Source organism: Thermobia domestica, chromosome 12, assembly GCF_964235325.1.
Source record: "Thermobia domestica chromosome 12, izTheDome1.hap1.1, whole genome shotgun sequence".
In the NCBI taxonomy this organism is placed as follows: Eukaryota; Metazoa; Arthropoda; class Insecta; order Zygentoma; family Lepismatidae; genus Thermobia; species Thermobia domestica.
In genome coordinates, this window is record NC_137465.1 from 103,301,566 (window position 1) to 103,324,936 (window position 23,371).

General features: G+C 36.6%; 1 protein-coding gene across 1 annotated transcript in view; it reads left to right on the top strand.

Annotated features, from left to right (window-relative positions):
* The first annotated feature begins 7,142 nt into the window (after window positions 1-7,142).
* Cpr57A (Cuticular protein 57A) overlaps window positions 7,143-23,371 on the top strand; it is a 73,568-nt gene continuing 57,339 nt past the window's right edge. The window contains exon 1 of the mRNA XM_081733906.1: window positions 7,143-7,288. Coding sequence (XP_081590032.1) covers window positions 7,271-7,288 — 18 coding nt within the window. The 5' untranslated portion in view covers window positions 7,143-7,270. The remainder of the gene's footprint in view (window positions 7,289-23,371) is intronic.

The window sequence follows — 23,371 nt, forward strand, 5'->3', positions numbered from 1 at the left end:
CCATCGGGAAAATCCCGTCATTATTTTAAATGTAAAACAATAACGGGAAAATCCTGTTATTGCTTTCTATGTAAAATTTAAAGGTCAACGTATTATAATCAGTACGCAAAAACTGAGGTATTAAATTAGAAATTTAATATGTAGATATCATTGAAAGTCCAATCCAAGTTAATGTTGGAAGCTACGTAGGCAATCGATAAATTTTACCAATTTCAATCAATATATTTAAGCAACCTTAGCTTCTTTATAAAACAACAGGCATGCAGAAATATATAATTTGGTTTCGTTTCGTATGTTTAGGCTTAACATCCTTACGTAATACCGAGGTTATCAAGGAGAAGACTTTCGCTTAAAGTGACATCCGAACCGCTACTTGGTTTACACATGAAAGAAGGGTTGTGGTTCGACCGAGAATTGAACATGGGACACCTTGATTAAAAGGTGGAAAGGAAATAAGACTAATTCAGGTGGTTTCACATGTGGAAACGTCACCATAAAGTCCACACGATTCGCATTTTTGTTCTTTTTATTTTATTTTATTTTATTTTATTTTATTTTATTTTATTTTATTTGGTTTAAACCAGTTATTTAAAAAAAACAGCTGGTGTAAACTAGCCAACCCTAAAAGTAAAAACTTCTTTTTTAAAAAATATACAAATAACTAGCAAAATTGTATGTAGTAATTTTACTTCAAAATATTCCATACCCTCTTTTTGAAACAAAATAAAATTAAAATAAAGCATAAGAGAAATACTTAGATTTATATGATACAATTAAAGGCTGCACATCTGGAGCTTTTGGTTCTGTATATTCTTGAAATTCAACAGTTAAGTTTTTTATAATCACCATCAAGGTCGCCCATCAGGGGGGGGCAGGAAGGGGGGCGCTCGCCCCCTAGAGGAAAATGTACTTCAGAATATAAAAAATCCAATAGAATTTTTACATTAGTTACAACAAAATTTGAAACTTTTTGAAACGTCCCTTATACTTGCTCCCCCCCCCCCCTAGGAAGCCACAACATGGGAACCCTTGACCACCATCACGGTTTACCCAGTCCTCAAGTTTTCTGAATTTTTAACAAGAGGGATTCAACATATCGTTACGGAACTACCAAAAAAAAAAAAAAAAGAACTACGGAATATATTTAAGTTAAGCTAAATACAACTGCACAACAAACATGACTGAGTGGTTGGCTTTTGCGCTTCTATCGGGAAGTCCGGGATTCAACCCAGCATTCGACCATTCTGACAAAGCTTTCCTTCATACCATCTGTGAATGTAGAAATAGTGGGTGTACTGGCCGACTAGGAGTGTAGCAGTTGGCCGACTCTCTTTCTTATTGTTTTTAAATCGTTATTATTACTAATTACCAGCAGTGACGGTTTTGCGAAGGTTAGGGGGTCGGTCTTTCGGACTGAAGCCTGTTCCCCAAAGTTGCGGAATGTCCAAAACGAACGAAATATCTATTAGTTATGCCTTTACTCATAAACTTTAAGCTCTCGTCAAATAAAAAACTAAACATTAGTAGTAAGAAAACCCCTCCCAAAATACTTTTCTAAATTCGCCACTGATTCTCAGTATAAAATGATCTTCAAGGTTGTATCCGGAAGATTATTGCTAAACATCTAAACGAAACGAAATATTAGTTATGCCTGTACTCATAAACTTCAAGCACCTCCCAAATAAAATTAGGATTTTTTAGAAAACGAAACAATCAGAGAAACCCCTCCCAAAGTACTTTTCTAAATCCGCTATTGATTTGCACAACTACAGTATAACAGAAATGTGGAAGTACGGTTTGACGGACATATTGAAAAACGTATGCTTTGACGGATATATAGAAAAACGTAAGTTTAACTTTTGTGCTAGAAGCTAGAGTACTAAGCTCTTAGAAATGAAACACGGATGACAAACTAAAATGATCTAGAGAAGAAAAAAATGTCGATAACTCAAAAGTTAAAATAAAGTTAAATACCCTGTAAAATTGCCCTCAAATACTACATTCTTCATGTTAGCTTTAATTCGTAAAAATGTGCTCCATCCATCTTGATAGTGAATTACAGAGCTAAATATGGTATTTAGGTCATGGAATTCTTATCTAACTATAGAATATACTATAAGAAAGCTATTTGGATAGAAAAATCATGAAAATCAATAAAGCCAAAATTTCCAAAATTCTCGTTTTTTTCCCAAAAAAGCCGGCTTTGTTATGTGAAAAAAACTATCGATTCAAAAAAGCCGGCTTTTTTGCATCTCTACTTAATACATATCATTACAATCTACGCCACCTCTCCAATTCATTAGACCCTCCTGAAGAAAATTTCTGGCAAATACCCTGGCACATCTTACACATTCTGCATTAGCAATGGTCGCTCTGGATTAAGTACATGTTGTCAAATCTCAAAGTGATCATATCGTCGAACTGATATGTAAAATCATCACAGAGCCATATGGTTCAAACTAGTGGTGGGCACAAAAACAGTTTTTCTTTGTTCAAAACGGGTTCGGTTTTAACCGAAACCGGTTATCGGTTTTTCACCGGATTCGGTTTTCTTCAAAACTGGTTCCGGTTTTTTCCAAAATTTGTTCTATTTCTGACCAGAATAGTGTTTCGTTGTTCTCCGGAAACCGAACCGGTTTTGAAGAAAACCGAAACCGGTTTCGGTGAAAATCGAACCGGTTTTGTAGAAAAGCGAAACCGGTTTTGGAGAAAACCGAAATGTCGGGTTTCGGTTTTTCTGGGAACCGGTTTCCGGTTGTTATAAAACCGGTTTTGCACATCCCTAGTTTAAACCATATATTGAAGAAGGTGAAGAAAACAGTAACCCAGAGACGTCCCTCGGCGATCACTCTGCCCGGGACTTGGGGAGGAAGAATGGAATGAGGAACGAAGCAGCCTGGAAACATTATGTGAGGCACCATCCCGGCATTTGTCTGGTGTTAATGAGAAAAACTCAGAGAAACCTCACTCAGGATGGCTGACCTGAAAAAGTTTGTACACTTTCTCGAACGAATGTTCCACCGGAAATCGAACCCGGGATAGTTCACATCAAAGAAAAGCTAGTTAGCAACTATGCTATGCGGAGCCACTAGGAAGAAGGGAAGAGTATTGATGCAGAGAATAGCAGGGGCTAGTTTCGGTTATGTAAAGATGAAGAGAAAGGAGAAAGTGTTTCAATGATCAATTCTAACATCAGACATCAGAATATTAAATGAAATTATGCCAGTGATCGGTTCTCAACTCTTTAACCGTATACTGTGTCTCATAAAATCAAATGTAGAGCTTCCTGAATGGCATGCGGAAGTATGAGTATGAACTATCACATTATCTTCTGTCATTATTTGATAATGGCCCATGCGAAAAGTGAAAAAATCACAGCTATATGAGTATTCAAAGCAGAAGTCACCAGTGACAGATGAATTACAGCACACGACTTTGTCACTGATACAGGAATAGTGTGGTATTAATGGCGTTACTAATGTACCAGCTATATGTAGCTTATATATTAACCCACTGCAGCAGTAATTCTACTGTTATCTACAATGGTTATGTCAACAATCCACACACAAAATCAGCTGAACATTTACGTTGATCAAGACGAGGTTTGTGTGCAGACCATGTTTGAGGGGACATGATTATATCAGTACATCGAGAGAAGTTCACCAGTGCTCACAACAAAACGCGACTAATAGCACCATTGCTTTAGAAACTCGTAGATGCCTATATAACAGAGAAGCAGGCACATTGTGATGCAGACAGTAGTAGTGTATTATGGTATGAATAATGTTTGTGTTGTGGGTGAAGGTATGGATCTTCTTCCTTTTATTATTACATTTCCCCATCCATTTAAAAACATACTTTTCTTAAAGGTATTATAGGTCAAATAGACTACCGGTACCATCTAAAATACAGTCTTCAGCATATTCAGAGGACATTGGTGAGGTGGGGCAGTCATTGTTTGTCTTACACGCTTTGTTACAGTGTGGAACATTATAGTTTTCTTGGTTTGACAGAGTAACAAAAATGCCTACACTATGTTATCTCAAAACAGATTTGTAGCCAGACATATCCATATTCAACGACCATGGAGTTTCATACGACATCATTTCAAAAGCAGCAATATGGTTCCTGCTAGAAAAATGTAAAGAGCAATTTACTATTCAAGGAGTATAATTCCATGGAGCTTTATAGGTATGCAAATTAACATTTTTTGAGCTAAGAAAATACTCTATATACTCTACGTGAAAAAAAAATTTCTCTACATAAAATAAGGTCTTTTCTTTGTTGTTTATGTCTTTATGTTTAATTGTGATGGAGATCCGCTCTTTTATCAGTGGAACTCGTTCCGACTTATTCTACTTCATTGGCACCTTCGACCACAAAACATTAGATATAAAATCGAATTACTCGTCCAATTTATTAACGTAAATATAAAGGGGTAATAAAAAGTTTGCAAAATGCTTTTTTACGTTTATTTCAGTTCAAATTTTCAACGAATTTAAAAAGTTCGTTGCTGAATTCTCTATATCTCTGAGTGTGTGTGTGTGTTATTTGCGAATTTTTCAATTTTGAGCCCTCCATTCGATAGAGCATCAAAAGAAAGAAAGAAGTGATGGAATTTTTCGCGTAACTCTTACCGTTCACAAGATATTGACCTAAAAGTATTTCGATTTCGGGAGATTTAAGGAGCCATATCTCGGAAATCGTAAGTCATAGAGAAACCATGTTGGTGATGATCAACACCTAAGAAGATGGTGAACATTTTGGTGCTGATCAATACCTAAGAGGATGGTACCAACTAATAACCGGTGTCCACTGACCAACTGGCCACCGTTACCCAGATATTGAGCAAAAAAGTTCGGATTTCAGGTGATGGAAGGAGCCATATCTCGAGAACGGTAAGTCATAGAGAGATGATATTTTGCGAACTTTTCAATTTTGACCACTGGCGCAAATCCCGGGGGGAATGAGGGGGACATGTCCCCTTCAATCTTGGAACTGGGCGGGACAGTCCCCCAAATAATCCAATTTTAAATGTGTTTTTTGGGAAGAAATGTTATAATTTGTGTCTGATTGTCACAAAGGAAAGTGAGATGAAATTGATGTCCCCGAGAATAAGCCTCAAATCTGCCCGCCACCCAATGTTGAAGACAACTCTGCTCCTCTGATCCTCCATAACATTGTTTATTATCTTCATAAATAGTTTGAATACCTCTTTAGAAAAAAAAAAAAAATATGGGAACGGTCTTACTAGTCCCCTCCCCCCAATGTTGAAGACAGATTTGCGCCGCTGATTTTGACCCCTCCATTTTGAGCATGTGTTTCGTAAAACAACATATCGTAGAACGTTTTAACAAAACATACGGAAAAAATTCAGTACTCAAGGAAATTATAAATGGATAGCTGTATTATAAGAATTGTTTAATGAGTATAATAATAAAGTTAATCGAACAATTGGTATAAAGCCTGTAGAAGTTAATATGAAAGATTAACTCTTTTTAAGTTCGTTCTGGCAAAACTCTTGGAGCATCTCAACGGGTTATATTTCTCGAAATTTATGGGAAATTTAAAATTCAAAATTGAGGAAAAAATATTTTCCTAAATTTTAGAATTTAGTGCAAAATATCTGTAAATATGTGTTTCATGTAAACTTGTGTCTCTACATAAAATACTGTCTTGTCTATGTTCTTTAAAATGACATGAAACTTACTTCTGTGGATTGAACCGTAAGATTGAAGATATCGTTATTTTATCTCTTAGCTCGTTTGGCATTGATCACCGTACTGAAGACGTGACCCAAAAAAAAAAAAAAAAAAAACCCGCTGGGATTTTCGGGGACTTTTATGTGTCACTCAGGTAACTTTTCTAAGCATTTCTATCAATTTTCATTTCCGCTCGAATTACTTCCACTGTCCCAAAACGTATATAAATCACTTTTGTGAGTTACTTACACACTTGAAAGCGCACTGATATAAAATAATATACCTAGGAGTTAAGCTCCTTCGAAATGTATGAATCAAGCGTAAATATTACTATATTGGTTAATAAAAACACATTTATATTTTATTTTATGTAATGCTGAATTTTGTCTAAATATTTAAGTCACATGTCAGCGTATTGGGTGTATATCTAATACACTTTAAGTCATAAATGTTCATGGAATTGTAAAAATATGAACGGTGCTGTTAAAGAATAGAAATTAAAGAGCACTGAAGATATTAAATAATAAATAAATAAACAAATAATGTAAATTATATAAATCACACTTACTGATTTTGATATGTTATCAAAAATAATATTCATATTTCAGTGTTCTTAGCATTCGTATGAGGAATATAATTACAAACAGGTTGAATTTTTCTGTTAGCGGTTCAGTTGAAATATCAGTTACCCAATAGACATACATAAGAAAATAATGCTATAATTTGCAATTCTGTGTTTAATCTTAAGGATTAGCCTATGTGTACTTACACTTATGAAGGTTAATATTGAATTTAAGCATTAATTTAGTCCAGAACCTCTTGTTTTCCCATTTATTATTCAGGGACAAAATTCATATGTGAGTTTTTCTAAAATATTAATTTTAAGCAAAAGAAAAGTAAAACTGTGAATTATCAGGTAAAATATAGCTGTTGAAAGATGGAGAAACAAGAAAGTAATAATTTCAAATCAATATTGGCCACATATATATCTCTCAATATTTATAACCTCTAAAAGCAATGATTTCATATCTAGGTCAACTTTTTTTGTTTATTAGTTGGTTGGTCAAACAGATTCATGCAGAGTACTTTTCCGCCAAAACATTTTTTTCTTTCCTATTTAAAAGGTGTCATTCACGCAGTCCACGGGCATGACGTTATAACATGAACTGTTGAGCTCACTTGGAGAATTTTGCCGTAGGGGATATCCCCCCCACACACATACTCATTTACCCCTTCACTTCTTTTAGTCACAACATCTACGCTTACATGTTATGCTAAAATGGAATTCAAAAGTTGCATAACTGAAAGAACTTGCACTGAATCATTTTTTAAAATTATTTTTTTAAGTCCATACGGGAGAAGAATAGAGTAATAGATCCTTCTGGAGGCAGCAGAGTATCTGAGAAAAGAAGGCGTAGATGTGGTGAGATCATGTGTTTAATCGGTGGTAAGGAGGGGAGGGAGGCGGAGAGGTCTTTGGAGTCAGGGACACCTTTCTTTCACCTGGTTTCAACTTTCACTAACAGTCAGTTTCTTCAAGGAAAGGGAACGCTCCGCACACACTTAAGATGTACACATTGGTTTTGGTAAGTGTTTTTTTCTTTTTTTCAACTTTTCTTCCGGGTATTCCGTGACCAATGCTCAAAAGAATAGCATAACCAAATTCTTCAGGAGGAATTCAAAAAATAATAATAAAAAAAAGTACGTCGGTTACTCCGAGGAAACAATGTCCAATTTTCAGTAGATTGGGAGATACAGGAGTTCGAATCTAGCGCATAAAAGTGTGGAAGATGAATCTGCATTTATTCGCTGTTTGTGTGATGGAAATCACTAATGAGTAACAATTAAGTGAAAAATCTCATTGACACATAAATGCTTAAGTTATAGAAGAGAAGAAAGGAATCAAGGCTCCACCAAAATTCACTCATCAATATTAGGTTATCATACATCATGAGATGTTAGTTAGGAGTTATTGTCATGATTTTTATGTAATTATCCATAAAATCCTCAAAAATTCACTTTCCCCTATCTCTGTCTTTACCTTCAGTTGGAATATTTCATTGAGATGACCCGAACGATCTTTCACATTTCTTGCATTGAGAAAAAACTTATTCAAAAGCGAAATCCGTAAAAGCTCAAAATTTGAAGCAAATGACCTGCCAGTCATAGCAGGATCGAACAAAATCCTTGTAGCAGATAAAGTGCAAAACGAAAACTTGTTACTTGTGAATCTAAGTTTCATTTCTAACCACACTGACCCAGTCTCGGGTCCGGGGCCCCGACTGGGGGGTATAGGGCCCTGGCAGGACTCTCATTTCGACATTCATAGGGCCTCAATGCATATTTAGATAATATCATGTGGGGCCCCATTCTTCATATTGTTGAAATATAATCCTTACTAAGCCACAAAGGGCCCCAAACAGTACTTTATAATACTGTTAGTTTCATTCCAGTAATGGGACCCCAAGACTATAATCAATGTTGTGGCCACCGAACTCTGGAAACGGAATAAACTACGAGTAACTATGCTCCAACACAGGAGACATGTTTTTATATACATATATATATATATATACAGAGAGAGAGAGAGAGAGAGAGGACCCCGGCAGGGATCCCAGCCCTCCTGCCTTGGCCAGTCTGAGCCTGCACTGACCCACTGATTGATTACATTTTTCCCATATGACCGACTTCCCTCCTAAGTATATTTCATTTATCTGTTTGCGACAAGCTTTTCCCTTCGGCATTGGAGAAAGAGAGACATGTTAGTACACGTGTGTATTTGAGTTTCCTGAGGGATTTTTCTGAAACTTAGCTTAATAACAGAACTTGCTCTTCGTTCACAAATTTGAAATAGGAAACAACAACAACAACAACAACAAAAGATCTACTATATTTATGATACTTTTAGAGCGAATTCAATCAAAATATGAGAAATGAAATGAAATCTTTGAGTTTTACGTCCTACGGTTATGCCGGTTAGGCTAAAGGAGACGGTGATTATGAGAAATGAATGAAATGGTGGAATGAAGAAAGTGGAAGGAAACGGGAGAACCCCGAGAAAACCCACGCACACGATGTTTGTCCACCACAAAGTTCACTTGGCGGGGTCTGGGATCGAACCCGGGACCCCAAGCACCAGAGGTGAACGCTCTACCACTGAGCCACCGCGGCGCCCGCAATCAAAATATGAGTGGAATATATATAACACTCCTAATGATGCATCCGTACAGTGTCACTCAAATCCAGAACCTGTCACATAGACACGAGAAATCTCTTTAATTAAAGATCAAAATAAACAATATGGAAAGTGACTATCTTTGAAGCTGGAAATCAAATTGATAGTAATAAGTTCATTTGTTCTCTCCTTTCCTCTGATGCATTTTTGCAACTTCTCACTTTATTTTCATGTTCATTTTCCAAATAACTCCTCATCTTTATCATAATGTGCAAGAATGTCTACGACATTTATTTATAAGATTGATAGGATAGACACAGATCTGAGAGATTCTTCTTATATAATATCGGATGTCAACGACTTTTGGCCTGCTATATGCCATTGAAAATTTCAAAGAGCTTTGTAGCAGATTTGGAGATAAAGTTCCTATGTTTCGGCGTCCTTGCTGTTACTTTACAATAGACCATTCTCTTTCGGTGCGAATTGTTGTTGTGTTAAGATACTATCGGAGTACAAAACCTCAACACTGGATTGAAAAATAAATGAAATGTATAAGTTTTTCTTTCTCTCTCTTTTTTTTTTTTTTTTGAGTTCGGGTTTTTGTGTTTTACGTAATTCTGCAACACCGAGGTTGTGAAAGACAGGACGTATTGTTAACATAGACTCTGAACCACGACCAGGCATTGAATATAGTGCAGTAGGCGGGTGCGTAGACCATCATGAAAATCAATCTTATACCGTTCTCCACTATATTATTTTGTCACAGCTGGATTACAGGACCAATCAACAGTAATTATACGTCCAAAAATAGGCCTAGGCCATTTAGACTAGAGCAGATGGGTGACCAATGAACGTCAATTTAAAGAATTGGTGGAATGAGAATATTGTCATGAAACAGGAGAGCTCCGAGAAAACCCACTGATGTGATGTTACCCAAATGACCTGAAATCGAACAAGGGACCCTCGTACTAAAGTTTATATATCTACCATTCAGTTATAGTGTCCATGAATAGTAGTTTGAATCACGTGTTAATAGCAAGGCCCATCCTTCAAAGTCACCTTTGCATGATAAAAGTATGATCACAAATACTTAAACGCTCCATAATTGAATCTTCTAGCTGTAGTAAAAGAAATGGCTGAAAAAAGCAAATTAATAATGATACATTAATTTGCCAAATGAAGAGGTTGCACGGGCACTGAAGAAATCTTCCATACCAATCTGCAAGATGGGAATGGGGACTTCCGGCATCATTTTGAAAGCCACCATATTGAATTTGGGTAAAAAGTCTTAATTATAAAAAATAGGATATGATATCGTTTTCTGACAGTGCGTGTATGAGAAAGACTACTTGTGATTATTTTTATCCATCTTTATTCAAACTGTGTTAGAAATTGTGAGGGAGAAAAGAACAGTTTTAGATATTATTAAGAAGAAGAAGAGAAACTGGTTCGGACATTGGAGAAGAAGGAACTGCATCATACGGGAAGCACTAGAGGGTGTGGTGGCAGGAAAGATAGGGGGTGGGCGAAGAAGGCTAAAATTGATGGACGATATCAAAACAGAAAAATCGTGCATGAAGACCAATAAGGTTAGCGGAAGACCGTGAGCATTGAAGCTTCTCAGTTGCGACAAGTGATCTATCAATAACGCAGAAACTTATAACGATGCTTATTATTATTCATATTGTAAATGATGATCCATTTTTGTCTTCATAATGCTAATATTTCTTTCTTGAAGTTCTGTGAAGTGGAGACACCAAAATAAAATTGAAACGGTGTAGAAAATACGAAAACAAAGTTTGTGGGTGCTATATGGGAGAGAATTATGTGCTAGGACAAAATATATTTTAAGAGGTCCTGTTGTTTGTATTAATTTGAATTTTCAAATTTATCCAATAAGTGAAACATGAGATTTTGCACTACACTTTTGTTATAGGTAAATATTTAAAAATTGCCATTCGGTGTTGAACAAGTCCAATGGAATCAAAAATTTAGCTTGCATAGCCATTAGAGAAACGTTAATTGTATTCAAGCATCTTTTATTAAGGCTGGATTTTTTTTACAAAATGTAGTGAATAAGTTATCGCTTTATGTGCTGACTGCGTTTAAAAACAAGAATAATAGTAAAAACCTTGACTTGAATTAGCATGGAGAAGGTTGTAGTAATATGAAATACTTTGTTAACTATTGTATGACACTGACGTAATGCTTATCACTTTTGATTTATTTTAATACATTATATGTATTTGTTTAAATGTAGACATATATCTTTATTTATTATTTAAAAATTATGAACATAACTACAGGACTAATAGTCTTATATAGAGACGTAACTTTTTCGTTAATGCGATATATGCGAAACGTTAAAAAAAATGTGTATATGTTTCAGGAAGCCTCAAACTTTTCATTTCAGAGCCAGAAATCACGTATATATTATCGGAAATTTTTGAGAGAATTGCCATTACTTGCGATAAATGCGAATGAAAACGAAAAACTGGAATTCTTGTTAATTATTGCTAATAATAACTAGAAAGCGTATTTTCAATATTATTTAACTTAAAAAACGTTGCATTTACGAAAAATCTCTTCGAATTATTTGATCCAGAAACTGTTTCTCTTTATAAAGATGTAGACATCAACAAAACTGAACTGTTGTTTAAATCGTTGACTGTTTTGTGATGAAAATGTTCATGATCTGTTGGTTGCTTACCGTGAATTTAAAAGTAAGGTTATTGAAGTTATCAACGTTGAGGGTAAGGAAGTTGACATTGTATCATTGTTAAACAATTTAAAAGTTAACCACAGGTCTTTTGTTGTCAGCTCCTTACGTTCAGTATGGTTGTCAATCTCGAGTGTTGATGCCGAGAGATTCTTTTCCAAGTATAAAATATGATTGTTACTGACACGAGAGCAAACTCAAAAAAATTGGCAATGTCTTGCTGCATGTTATCCTTTAACTAAGGTTGAGGGTAGAGAAAGTGTGTACATTTTTGCATTAATTTCTATATTTCAGTGAATACATTAATTAGAATGTGCACCTAATCAATGTATATCCTCATTTTTGCATTAGATAAACATCTTACTACCAAAAATATACTGTTTACAAGTTCCATAATGTAAAAAAAACTTGTGCTACATTTTAAAAAAATAAATGCGAAAATTGTGATGCTACAAAATATGAAAATTGTTGCGAAAAAGTTCCGTCTCTAGTCATATAGAAAGTTCAGAGAATTTTCATTCATAGAATTGTTTGTGTATTTTATGACATTTTATTATTTACAAGTAATATGGTGTAACTTATTTATAACTAACAAGGTATATATATATATACACTCGGCGTTTCTTTAAAAAGATAAAGTTACCGGTACTCTGGTTAAATGGTTAAAAAGTTGCATACCTTTTAAGGTATTGTATAATAATAATAATAATAATAATAATAATAATAATAATAATAATAATAATAATAATAATAATAATAATAATAATAATAATAATATCCAGTAATATATCACTTCAGACATAACTAAAAACTCTTGGTATATATATAAAGATGCTTTAAAATATGTCATTCTTACATCTTAATTTTATAATACAATAAACGTAATGATAATCAATATTTCTTAATGATTCGTTTCTTGCTCTTTTCTCTTTTTGTATACGGGCGAAAGTAAGCTGCTATTGTTTGTTTTCAAAAGATATCAATAGTTCCACAAATTCTGAATTTTAATAATAACATACATATAGTACATTGTTCACATAATGTTCTTCAGAATACTAATCATGCTACCAAAATATTCTAAAAACCTCTACTAAATTGATGGATAAACTTTGCGAAAAAGTTTAGAGAATGTTTTCACTTAATCCTCTTCCTAATAATGAATAAAAATCTTGAGAAAGAGTTGGGTACAACCACCAGTCACTAACCGTTTGCCCACTACAGGGCCACTTTTTCGCAAACAGCCGAAGATACCGATGTTCTGGATTTCGGTGAAAATGACAGAACCCGTGATATGTTGTAGATATTGTAATCCTGAGTAAAGTCTTAATGACCACGACCACCAATCACTGACCGTTTGGCCACTACAGGGCCGCTTTTTTGAAAAGAGCCGAAAATTCCGATAGACTGGATTTCGGTGGAATTGCTTGAATCTGTGATGTATTGTAGATATTGTGATCCTGAGAAAATGTCTCAATGGGCACAATCACTGACCATTTAGTCACTACGGGGCTACATTTTTTATTAAAAACAGCAGAAGTTATAACGATATTCTGGGATTTTGGTGGTACAGTGAAACCTCCCTTAACGGACACCTCTCAATAACGGACACCTCTATAATACGGACAGATTTTTTTTGTCCCGGCAAAAATATATGTTCTCTTACGGAACAAAACCCTCCCTTTTACGGACACTCTCAGATACGGACGCGGACAAAACTCCCCCCCCCCCCAAACGTTTGAATAACCTCTTCATAACGGACAGGAATTGTTCTCGGTTCTGCGATATTTTACGGTGTACAGAAAAGTCTTTTCCCCATAAGTATATTTCTCATGAGTCCAAACCTGGTGAACCATCAAACAGAACAGCTGAACTTGAAGTTTTTTTTCCGCAATAAACTGCTTTCTGGCGGAAATCCTAGAAAATTTTCAATAAGCAATAACAATCATGCAGGGTTAGTCGTAAGGTCAGGAATTCTATGCGAAGATCTTCCCTTCCCTAACAAATTTAATCCTTTTCGTCTGGACCTTGCATCTATACCGACAATTTCATAGATAACAAAACAAACATTGTTTGTTTTACAATAACATTTTCAACGACCAATGTTACCTCTCTTACTTTTTTGGAAAACAAACATTTTTCTTTTACTCATGATACTGGAACAAGTCTAGGTTGGAGTTTTCCCGGCTTCCTTTTTCATTTTCTCTAAAAGGATAATCTTTGTGATTGGGCCTGGGTCAATAAATATATGCACCCCCAATAGCTTGCCTTTTCATCCATTCTGTCAACGAAGATGCCGCGCCAGTACACAAATACTCACACACATGTTTCTTCTGCAATTGTACTGAGGATTTTTAGGGGACACTTGCTAATGAGTTTTATTAGCGTTGTAGAGGTAAAAGCATGCATTTTTCGTTAAACATTGCGCAGCAATAATAGGCTATGATTTAATAGAAATGAATTTCTCCTTCATCCTTCCCAGTGATTCAAATGTGTACTAAATAAGACTATTTTCATATTGAATGTTACGTATTTACGCCCATACATAATGTATATACTGTATATTACTGCATACAATTACCCTTATGATAAATTAAATTTCGATAACCTCTCTATAACGGACACCTCTCAGTAACGGACAAAACTTCATGTCCCATTGGTGTCCGCTATTGAGAGGTTTCACTGTATTATATGAAACGCTGAAAAGGTTTAGATCTTAACAACTCGGAAAAGAGACGGGGAGAGTAGCGGCTATCACCATTTAAGTACAGTATATATAACATCTCGATGTTCATCTTTCGGGACAAAGGAAAGCCCTGGAAAACCCTAGACAAGATGACCGACTCGGGCCAAACTTCCCGAATGCGAAAAATTTAAACAAATTAACACTTTTTCTGAGGATCACGACATCCAGAGCATATCAGAGTTTCATTCATTTTCACCGAAATTCAAAATATCGTTATATTCAACTGTTTTCAAAAATATGGACCTGTAGTGACTTGATTGTGCCCATTAAGATTTTTTTATCACGATGAGAAGATCTACAACATATCACCGTTTCATTCATTTTCACCGAAATGCAGAATATCATTATATGCGGCTGCTTTCAAAAAAAGTGGCCTCGTACTGGTAAAATGGTCAATGACTGATGGTTGTGTCCATTAAGACCTTTTCTCAGGATCACAATCTCTAAAACACATCACGGTTTAAAGCACTTCCACCGAAATCCAGAATACTATTACCTTCTACTGTTTTCAAACAGTAGCCCTGTAGTAACCAAAAGGTCAGTGATTGGTGCTTGAGCCCAGTGAGGCTTTTTCTCATGATCACAATATCTACAACATATTACTGTTTCATTCATTTTCACCGAAATCCAGAACATCGTTATACTTGGCTGTTTTCGAAAAAGTGACCCTGTAGTGACTAAACGGTTAGTGATTTGTGGTTGTGCCCATTGAAACTTTTTTCAAGATCACAGTATCTACAACATTTTCACGGTTTCAATCATTTTCAGCGAAATCCAGAATATTACTATCTTCGTTTGCTTTCAAAAAAGTGGTCCTGTAGTAGTCAGTGATTGGTGATTTGTCTATTGAGACTTTTTCTCAGGATCACAATATCTACAACATATCACGGTTTCAGGCACTTTCACCGAAATGCACAATATCATTATATGCAGCTTCTTTCAAAAAAATAGCTTTGTACTAGCAAAATAGACAGTGATTGTGTCAATTAAGACCTTTTCTCAGGATCTATCACCTATCTGTTTTCGATTTGGAACTGAAGATAGATTTAACATTTTTTGCGCGTTCTGTAAATGGTGGTATACAATTTAAGTCTTATTGTTGTAGTATTACAATAAAAGGAATTCCGTATAATAAGTTTATGCATCGATGTGAAGATATACTACAACAGTTAACGAACTAATGAATTACCCAAAATGTACACACAATCTGCACGTAGTACATACAAGTTGAAACAGTACAAGTAAAATGGCGACTATGAAATGGCGACTATGAAATGGCGACTACAGCCATAGTCGCCAGACTAGCAGTACACAATGGAAGGGCTATAGGGGCTATAGCCCCCCTTAACGCTCAGGTATACACTGGATAAAAATGAGCTTCAATCCTGCTTTACATTGGATAAAGCGGCAAAGTATGGTTTAGCTCCTCCCTTGATCATATACTGAACCCGCTGCTGTATATATACAGTATATATAGTCCGGCAGCCAGACCCCCTATTTTCGGTTTTTCGGCTCAGTTGGGCGCAGGATTTGCAACTTTGGGTGAAGATTGTTTGGCCCATGGGAAGTATAAAAATGAATGTTGCCCGTCTGGGAAGAGCAGCTTTTCCAAGATGGCGGCCCAAATCCAAGATGGCTTCCATCAAACAGACGCATTCACATTTCCCCACATTAAAATAAAACGGTAAGAGATAGGAAGGTTTTCCTTTAGTGTAAGGACGCTGAATGGTCTATGGAAAGTTAAGAAATGCATGCTACCCGTCTGGGAAGAGCAGCTGTTCCAAGATGGCTGCCTAAATCCAAGATGGCCTCCATCAAACAGTCGCGGTTTCGCATTTTCTTTCGTAACAATGAATTAGTGATAGAAAATAAGGTTTTTCTTCTTTGTGAAAATGTTGAATAACCCACGGGATGTTCAAAAATAGATGTTGCCCATCTGGGAAGAGCAGCTCTGGAGCACTAAAATTAATTCACTTGAGCATTAAAACTGAATTTTGAATATTTCTAAAAAAAAAAAAAAAAGAATCAAGGACAGTTCAATGAGTTCCAAGATGGCTATCAAACAGACAGGGTTTTTACTATCGCTCTTTTTAACACTAACACATACTCATTGAACTGTCCTTGATTTTTTTTTTTTTTTTTTTTTTTTAGAAATATTCAAAATTCAGTTTTAATGCTCCAGTGAATTAATTTTTGTTCCGCATGGATCAATGTTTCATATTCAGTTTCATTTAAAAAAGTAATATAGATTCGAGGCAGTTTATTGTTCTTTTATATTATTCTTTTTAATGGTGAAGGTATGGGATAAATGCTGTTATTATGTAACTGGATAAATCCTTCTTCTTTTACAACTCTGTATTCCAGTTACACATTTTATTTTACAAGGCAATCAATGAAAAGGTGTGTAAAATTTAATAACAGTAACAGGACTAAAACTCCTCACACAATTTTAAGAAGAAATTATTGTGAAATCACAGAAAGAAACCAGTTTTTCTTATACCAATCGTGGAAAACCTCACACATCCTCACCAGTGTCACTTTTCATGTTATCACACTGAACTTTACATAAATCTCTGCAAAGTAAACTAGCTTGGAAACAGCAGCAGATATCTTTGGTGCATTTTTTACAGTCGCAACACATGAATTGTAGTATTTCATCTGGCGCTGGTTTACATCCTAGCCACTGTATCTGCCATGACCGTGGGGTGTAGGGATTGTAGGTTTTGCAATAAGTGCGTTTCTCCAGATGCCACATTGATAGTTTGCTCGAGCAATATGAAGTTGAAGGGATGACTGGCAAGGAGGAAGATTTTCTGGATTTATCTCTCCACCCTTTGCACAGTACAGTTCATATCTTAAGGAATTCACATCAGCCATCTTTTTTCCGTATAATTCGCACACTAATGACTCGATGGAAGCTGTTAGCTCTTCAGTTACTTCCCAGTTTGTCCCCAGATGCTTACATGCAATAGTGTGTTCTTTTGATCTGAGGACCAACTTAAGAATGGAAACTTTTCCTTTTCCGGAGAAGGCTGAAACTGTGTCGCACCCTGAAAGTGAATGCACTCCAGGCAAAGCGGAAAGGAAATCATTCACCGTTATGTCTGCACTGATCGATTTCTTGACTTTACCTACAATTGCTTGAAATGGAATTATCTTAGGTTTTTTTCCTTTCTTGAAGTAAAAAAATCCCTGTTTCTGTATAGTAAGACTATGTGACAAAGCGATCACAAATGCGTCTGTGTCATCGCTGTGGATCACAAATGATGACTGAGGGACGTGGGCAACATGCAGCATCATTCTTGTGTCAGCCTCCTCATGTGTGCAGAACAACTCCGGAACAGGATGGGAACCACTGGAAGTGATGCAAATGCATTCTTCACCACGGGTTACGAAGAGTGTTCTTCCACCGAGTTTTTTCCTATAAGACTCCTTCTCCCATTCCTTTGTAAGAAAGGTGACCAATGCCATTTTGTTTTCTGAGCATTGTAAGAATTGTCTCCATGACCGCACAACATAAGACGGTAGGATAGCACTGTACTGCAACGAGGCTGGTTGTGATTGTGCTCTTCTCTGTCGTTCACAATCTTTTATGCTAGGGCAGGTATACACATCAAAAACAACATCTATTCTGCTAGAAGGGAACCTAGTAATGGTATCGAATATCTTCTGAGCAAGCACATCAAATGTTTCACCAGATGGAGGTGTGTATCTCTGAATAACAGCCATTCCATCAAAGACGGTTGCAGCTCCGTTTGGATAACTCGTTTCAGGATCGAGATCTTTTGTGAAGTAGTTGGTAAGCTGGGCTTTGTTGGTTTTTCTGGGAATGGCAAAAGGATCACTCAGACTCCATGGAAGTGGACCCAAAGGATACTGGAACACAGTTCTCATGTCGATGGAGCGGACCTGTGCCAAGACTGCCATTCTGCCGAATATAGACCTGTCAGCTTTTAAGGGGATGAGCTTATCCTTTGTTGAAACAGAGACTTTGGTCGTCATGCTTGTAAAAGTTCTTAAACGTTGCTTTGGTAATGGGTCAAAATAACCCGTTGCTGGGGTACTTGAACAACGATCCTGAAGGAACTGTTTGTAGGCTTTTCTTCCTATTTCTTCTGCGTTCAACAAATCTTGTTTTGTCTGTTCTGTTGCCACTTTTCCTGTAGACAGACTTCTGAACTCGCCACCTAACCATGGATTCGCTACGACTTCACCAAACAAAAGGGTTACTTTGCGCACACATTCATTGTCTTTCTTTGTGAAAGAATGGTACAGTTCCTTGTGTTGGCAGACGTTCTCAGGTGACTTTATATGGTCATGGATGAGTTGTCTGAACATGGCTCTACGTGATGCATTCAGTACCCAACGCTGAGTCGCTGAATAATTTACACTAAAGCCAGTGTAACCTCCTGGCGTCTTGCAGTCTCTGTTAATCGTGTTTTCAATCGTTTTGTCAGCTTCGTTTCCAGAGAAAGGGCGTTTATCACTGCGGTATATGGCGAAGTCACCTCGTAAGAAGGCATTGTGAACTGAAGGATGTGAATGAGGAAGATGAAGCATATCACTCAGAAAAGGTGGGAGATACCTGGCATAATTTTGCCTGCCATACGCAAACGTCCAAGGAATTACTGCGTTTAGGCAAGCAACGTACATGTTCCAGTCTCCAGTACGAGTAGCGAAGATGAGATTCAGGACCAGTTCTACCATATGTAAGTATGTTTCCCAGAATCGTAACAAATCTCCACGTTTCTCTTTCTGATCAGAAAAATGTTGTTCGAATTGCTGATACCACGTTAGAAACACTTCACTTTGTAGCACTTGTTCATGCTGATGCTGACAAAGGTTGAGCTTCAGATCACCAATGGATTCGGTAAATTCACGTACTGTCATTTCGAAACTATCCTTTTCTTGCAGTGAAGCCTCAAAGTCATCGATGAGTAAACGGAATAGAGATTCGTACATCACTTTATGCATGTGAATCGCCCGATTATAGTTCTTACCACTTAACGCACTATCCACGCTACCAGCAGCTACAACCTCACCATAGACCGCTAAGTCCCTAAGGCCTGCATCCTGATATCTGTGTCCAATTATCCCGAGCAGCATCATCAACAGGTGAAAACCACCCAACATTATAACTATGTTTCCGTATAAGTCCTTGTTCTTCCAGTAAACCTCGGCAACTTTCGCATAAAATGACTGATCGAATACACACACTACTGCTGCAAGATGCAACGTTTCGCGCACTGCAAGTGCTCTCTGAAGAATCTCATGGGCAGTTCTTACGTCTGTTGCGGGAGAATCTATCATGTCTAAATAGCCCACAACACTTTCAATGATAGCGATGTCTTGATGAACAAGAATGTTGAATCCCGTCCAGCTGGGAACAAGTTTATTTGGATAAAGAGGATTTCGCCTGGCACTTATCCAAATCAGGTAACGCTGTCTCTGCTTTTTCTCAATTTCCGAGTACTTATGATCGTCGGGAATATTTAAAGGTCCAGGTCCCACCCTAAGCCCGGAATAGTAGTCAGGAATATTTTTTGCAATTATAGCAGTGGGTAAGGAACGGCAATGTCTTTTTATTCTCGGTTCGATTACTTCCTCTGATTCTTCACTCTGCTCATTCGGAAAAGAGTCGGGTAACTTTCTCTGGGCAACAATGGCATTGACACGATGTGATGTACCAGCACCTGTAAAGGTATTTTCGTTCTTGTCGATGTTGTCTGCAACCATAACTACTATTCCATCTCCAGGCACATGTGACTTACGAATTGAATCGGGAATGACAACAGAAGTCTGATTTTGTTTGGATATAATGTTGAGTGCGTGCGCAGTTTCAAGTTCTTCAATGAGATCGTAACTAATCCCATGACCATGCTGATTAATAAGCTTTATCACTTCTTTGTTATTGCATAGTGATTTAATTACACATGGAAAAAGGACACTTTTGGGAGGTTTTACAGCTCCGTCTGTAGCACAGAAAACAATATCTTGCGCTAGGGATGTTGTTCGCCGAAGAACACGAGTATTAAGCTCATCACTACTAAAGCTTCCACTGAGAAGAACACGTAGGAATGACAATAGTAGCTCTGGCACATACTTCGAAACATCACTGGGTTTTAGATCTTCTGCTTTGGGAGGCCATTGCTGTATTGATGGATCGTTTTTCAAGATGTGTTTCCGCAACAACTTCGCAGCGGTTTGCAGTTTGACGTCATCCTCACTTAGTCCTTTAAATGTCTCCTGCTCTTTCCTTAATTTGTAATTCTCGCGAATGACATCTTCCATTTTCAGCGTGATGGGAACGATCACAGTTTTTCTCTGTTCGATCTCGATGAACGTTAACTCAGGGAATTTGTTTGAAATGTGACGCACAAGATTCTTCTTAAGAGAAGGTCTGCATTCCAGTTCGTGACTTTTGAATTCGTTTAGTAGGATTTCATGCAATACTTCAAGATGAACTGCCTTCGGATCCTCAATGAGGTTCTCACAGAAAGAGTACACTTTTCCCATTGCTTGTACTTCAATACTCTCAACTCCACTTTGCTGTGCAATTTCTGAATCGGTGGTGGAGTCAAGAATTCTGGTAAAATTTCTATAACAGGAATTGTGATATTTACCTTCACTTGACATGAGGTCTTTAACACATATACCCATTATGTAACTGGCATCGGAGTAACAGGAGGTTTTATCTTTTATGTGCTTCATTGCTGCTGCCTTGATGTTTTCGCTTGCTCTGGTTACTTCACAATTACTTAACCTCTCTCGAGTGTTCGATGCTTTCACGTACTTGTCTTTTTTACAAAATATGCATACAGGTGGTAGTATATTAGATGAAGTAGATGACGAAGTACCAGTAATGGACAATGTTGCTCGGGTGCATGGTTTATGTAAATCCGCCGCTGGTTCATCAGATGAAGCTACTGACTTGTTGATTTTTTCAAGCTTCTGCTTATGAGTGAATGCTTGGTAACATTGCCGGTGATAAACAATGGATTTCTTATCAACGGCGGGGAATGTGGTCTCAAGGATTTTGCTGTGGCTTCGTATCTTTCCAGCATTACGCAAAGTTTCCCAGGATGATGAAGAACGTATTTGACTTAGGGATCCTCCCCCTTCTCCACATATGATGCAGGTGTCATTCATTTCATCTGAAAATAAAAGGAAACAAAAAATATAAATACGTTAAACATGGAGGCATATGCATATACATTACATGTGGATATATACGCATTACTTGTTATACATATATGAAAGTGGTGATTGTGCCATATTTCAACGTTTAACACAATGAAAAGATGTATATAAAAAATTTAAATATAAATTTTAAATTATAGGTGTAAATCCTTCATTCTTATTAATGTCACCCTTGAAACCGCCCCTGAAAACAACCGAATGAGGTGTTGTTTACTAACCAAATATTGCATATTTACAAATGGGAACATGTGCCCTAAAACTAGTCTATTTCGTTCTTTTTCCAAAATCTAACAGATAAGTGAGAAATAATAATTAATAATAATAATGAGAAATATAATTCTCTATCCTCAGTGTCGCCCTTGAAGCCCCCCTGCCCCTGAAACAAAGAACGAGATACTGCTTACTAACCAAATCTTGAATATCCAAAATGATAACAATGTTCCGTAAGCGAAGTCTCTTTCTTCTTGCCAAAGTATGAGAGATAAATGAAATAAGTGAAATAATTAAATAAATGAAAAATAATAATTAAATTCTCTATTCTTAGAAATGCCAATAGCGAAACCGCCCCTGAAATCACGTTGTTATATGTAACTAAAGAATGGACCTCCAGCCCCTATATCAAAAGCATTTGGCAAGATGAAGTCAAAAATTTGTGACGGAGTGCCGAGCACAGGGTAGGTTGGGTGGATTTGAATTCTATTATTTGCAATTATTTATATTTAATCCAATTACTCACTATACGATTACTTTTCTGTATAGTCATCGAGTAACGCAATGTACATAAAAATTACCCCCGTCAGATAAATTAGTGATTCACAGTGAGGGTAGGATGTGTCTATCCACCTATTTCCGGCTTCAAAATGCCCGCTACTGGCTGTTGGAATTGCCACAACCTACCCTCACCACATCTATTTCCGACTTCATAATGCACGGTCTCGTTATCGCTCTATTCTTTAGTTATATGTCTGTGCCTGAAACAGAGATAATTATATACTGCTCACATCATACCTACAAATGGCAGTCATTCTCTAATATTTAGCATACAACGCACAATTCGAATAATATTACCTAAAATTGCAACATATCTTTGTTTAGTCGTAAAACATCCATTGAGTCACAATGTCCAAGATAAAGGACACACAATTTGAAACACATATTACGGGATAACTATAACAGCTATTATCATCATTTAACACAAGTTTTCTTTCTAGACATTATGATTACTTAAAATCACAAGTAATGGGGCTGTAGAAATAACAAAAATAATAAATATTTATAATGCTTACCTCCATTACTCTTCGTGCTCTTATCCATCGTGTAAGTATGACGTCACTACACCATCAATGTTGCACAAGCGGGATATATTTTGACTACAAATGAACAATAAAGGCTCCAAGCACGAGTACTTGGATATCATAATAATCAGCCTCATAACAACGGTATAAAATTGATGTCCATCAAAGTGGACACGATCATCGCAAGGGTTAAGAATCAATTTGATAATTTGGTATGTTATCCAAACATGTCCACTGTCTATTGGATTTGGGCGTATTGGATTTGTGCGGCCATCTTGGAGCAGTTTCTCTGTTCAGACTGGTAACATTAATTTCTTTATTGCCCATGGGTCATTCACATCTTTACAATAAAGGGGAAAACTTCTTATACCACCGTTTCATTTTTATGTATGGAAATCTGAATACAGCTGTTGATGGAGACCATATTGATTTTAGGCAGCCATCTTGGAACAGCTGCACTTCCCAGACAGGCAACATCCATTTTTAACATCCCATAGACCATTCAACATCTTTACAAAAAAAGGCAAACCTTCATAT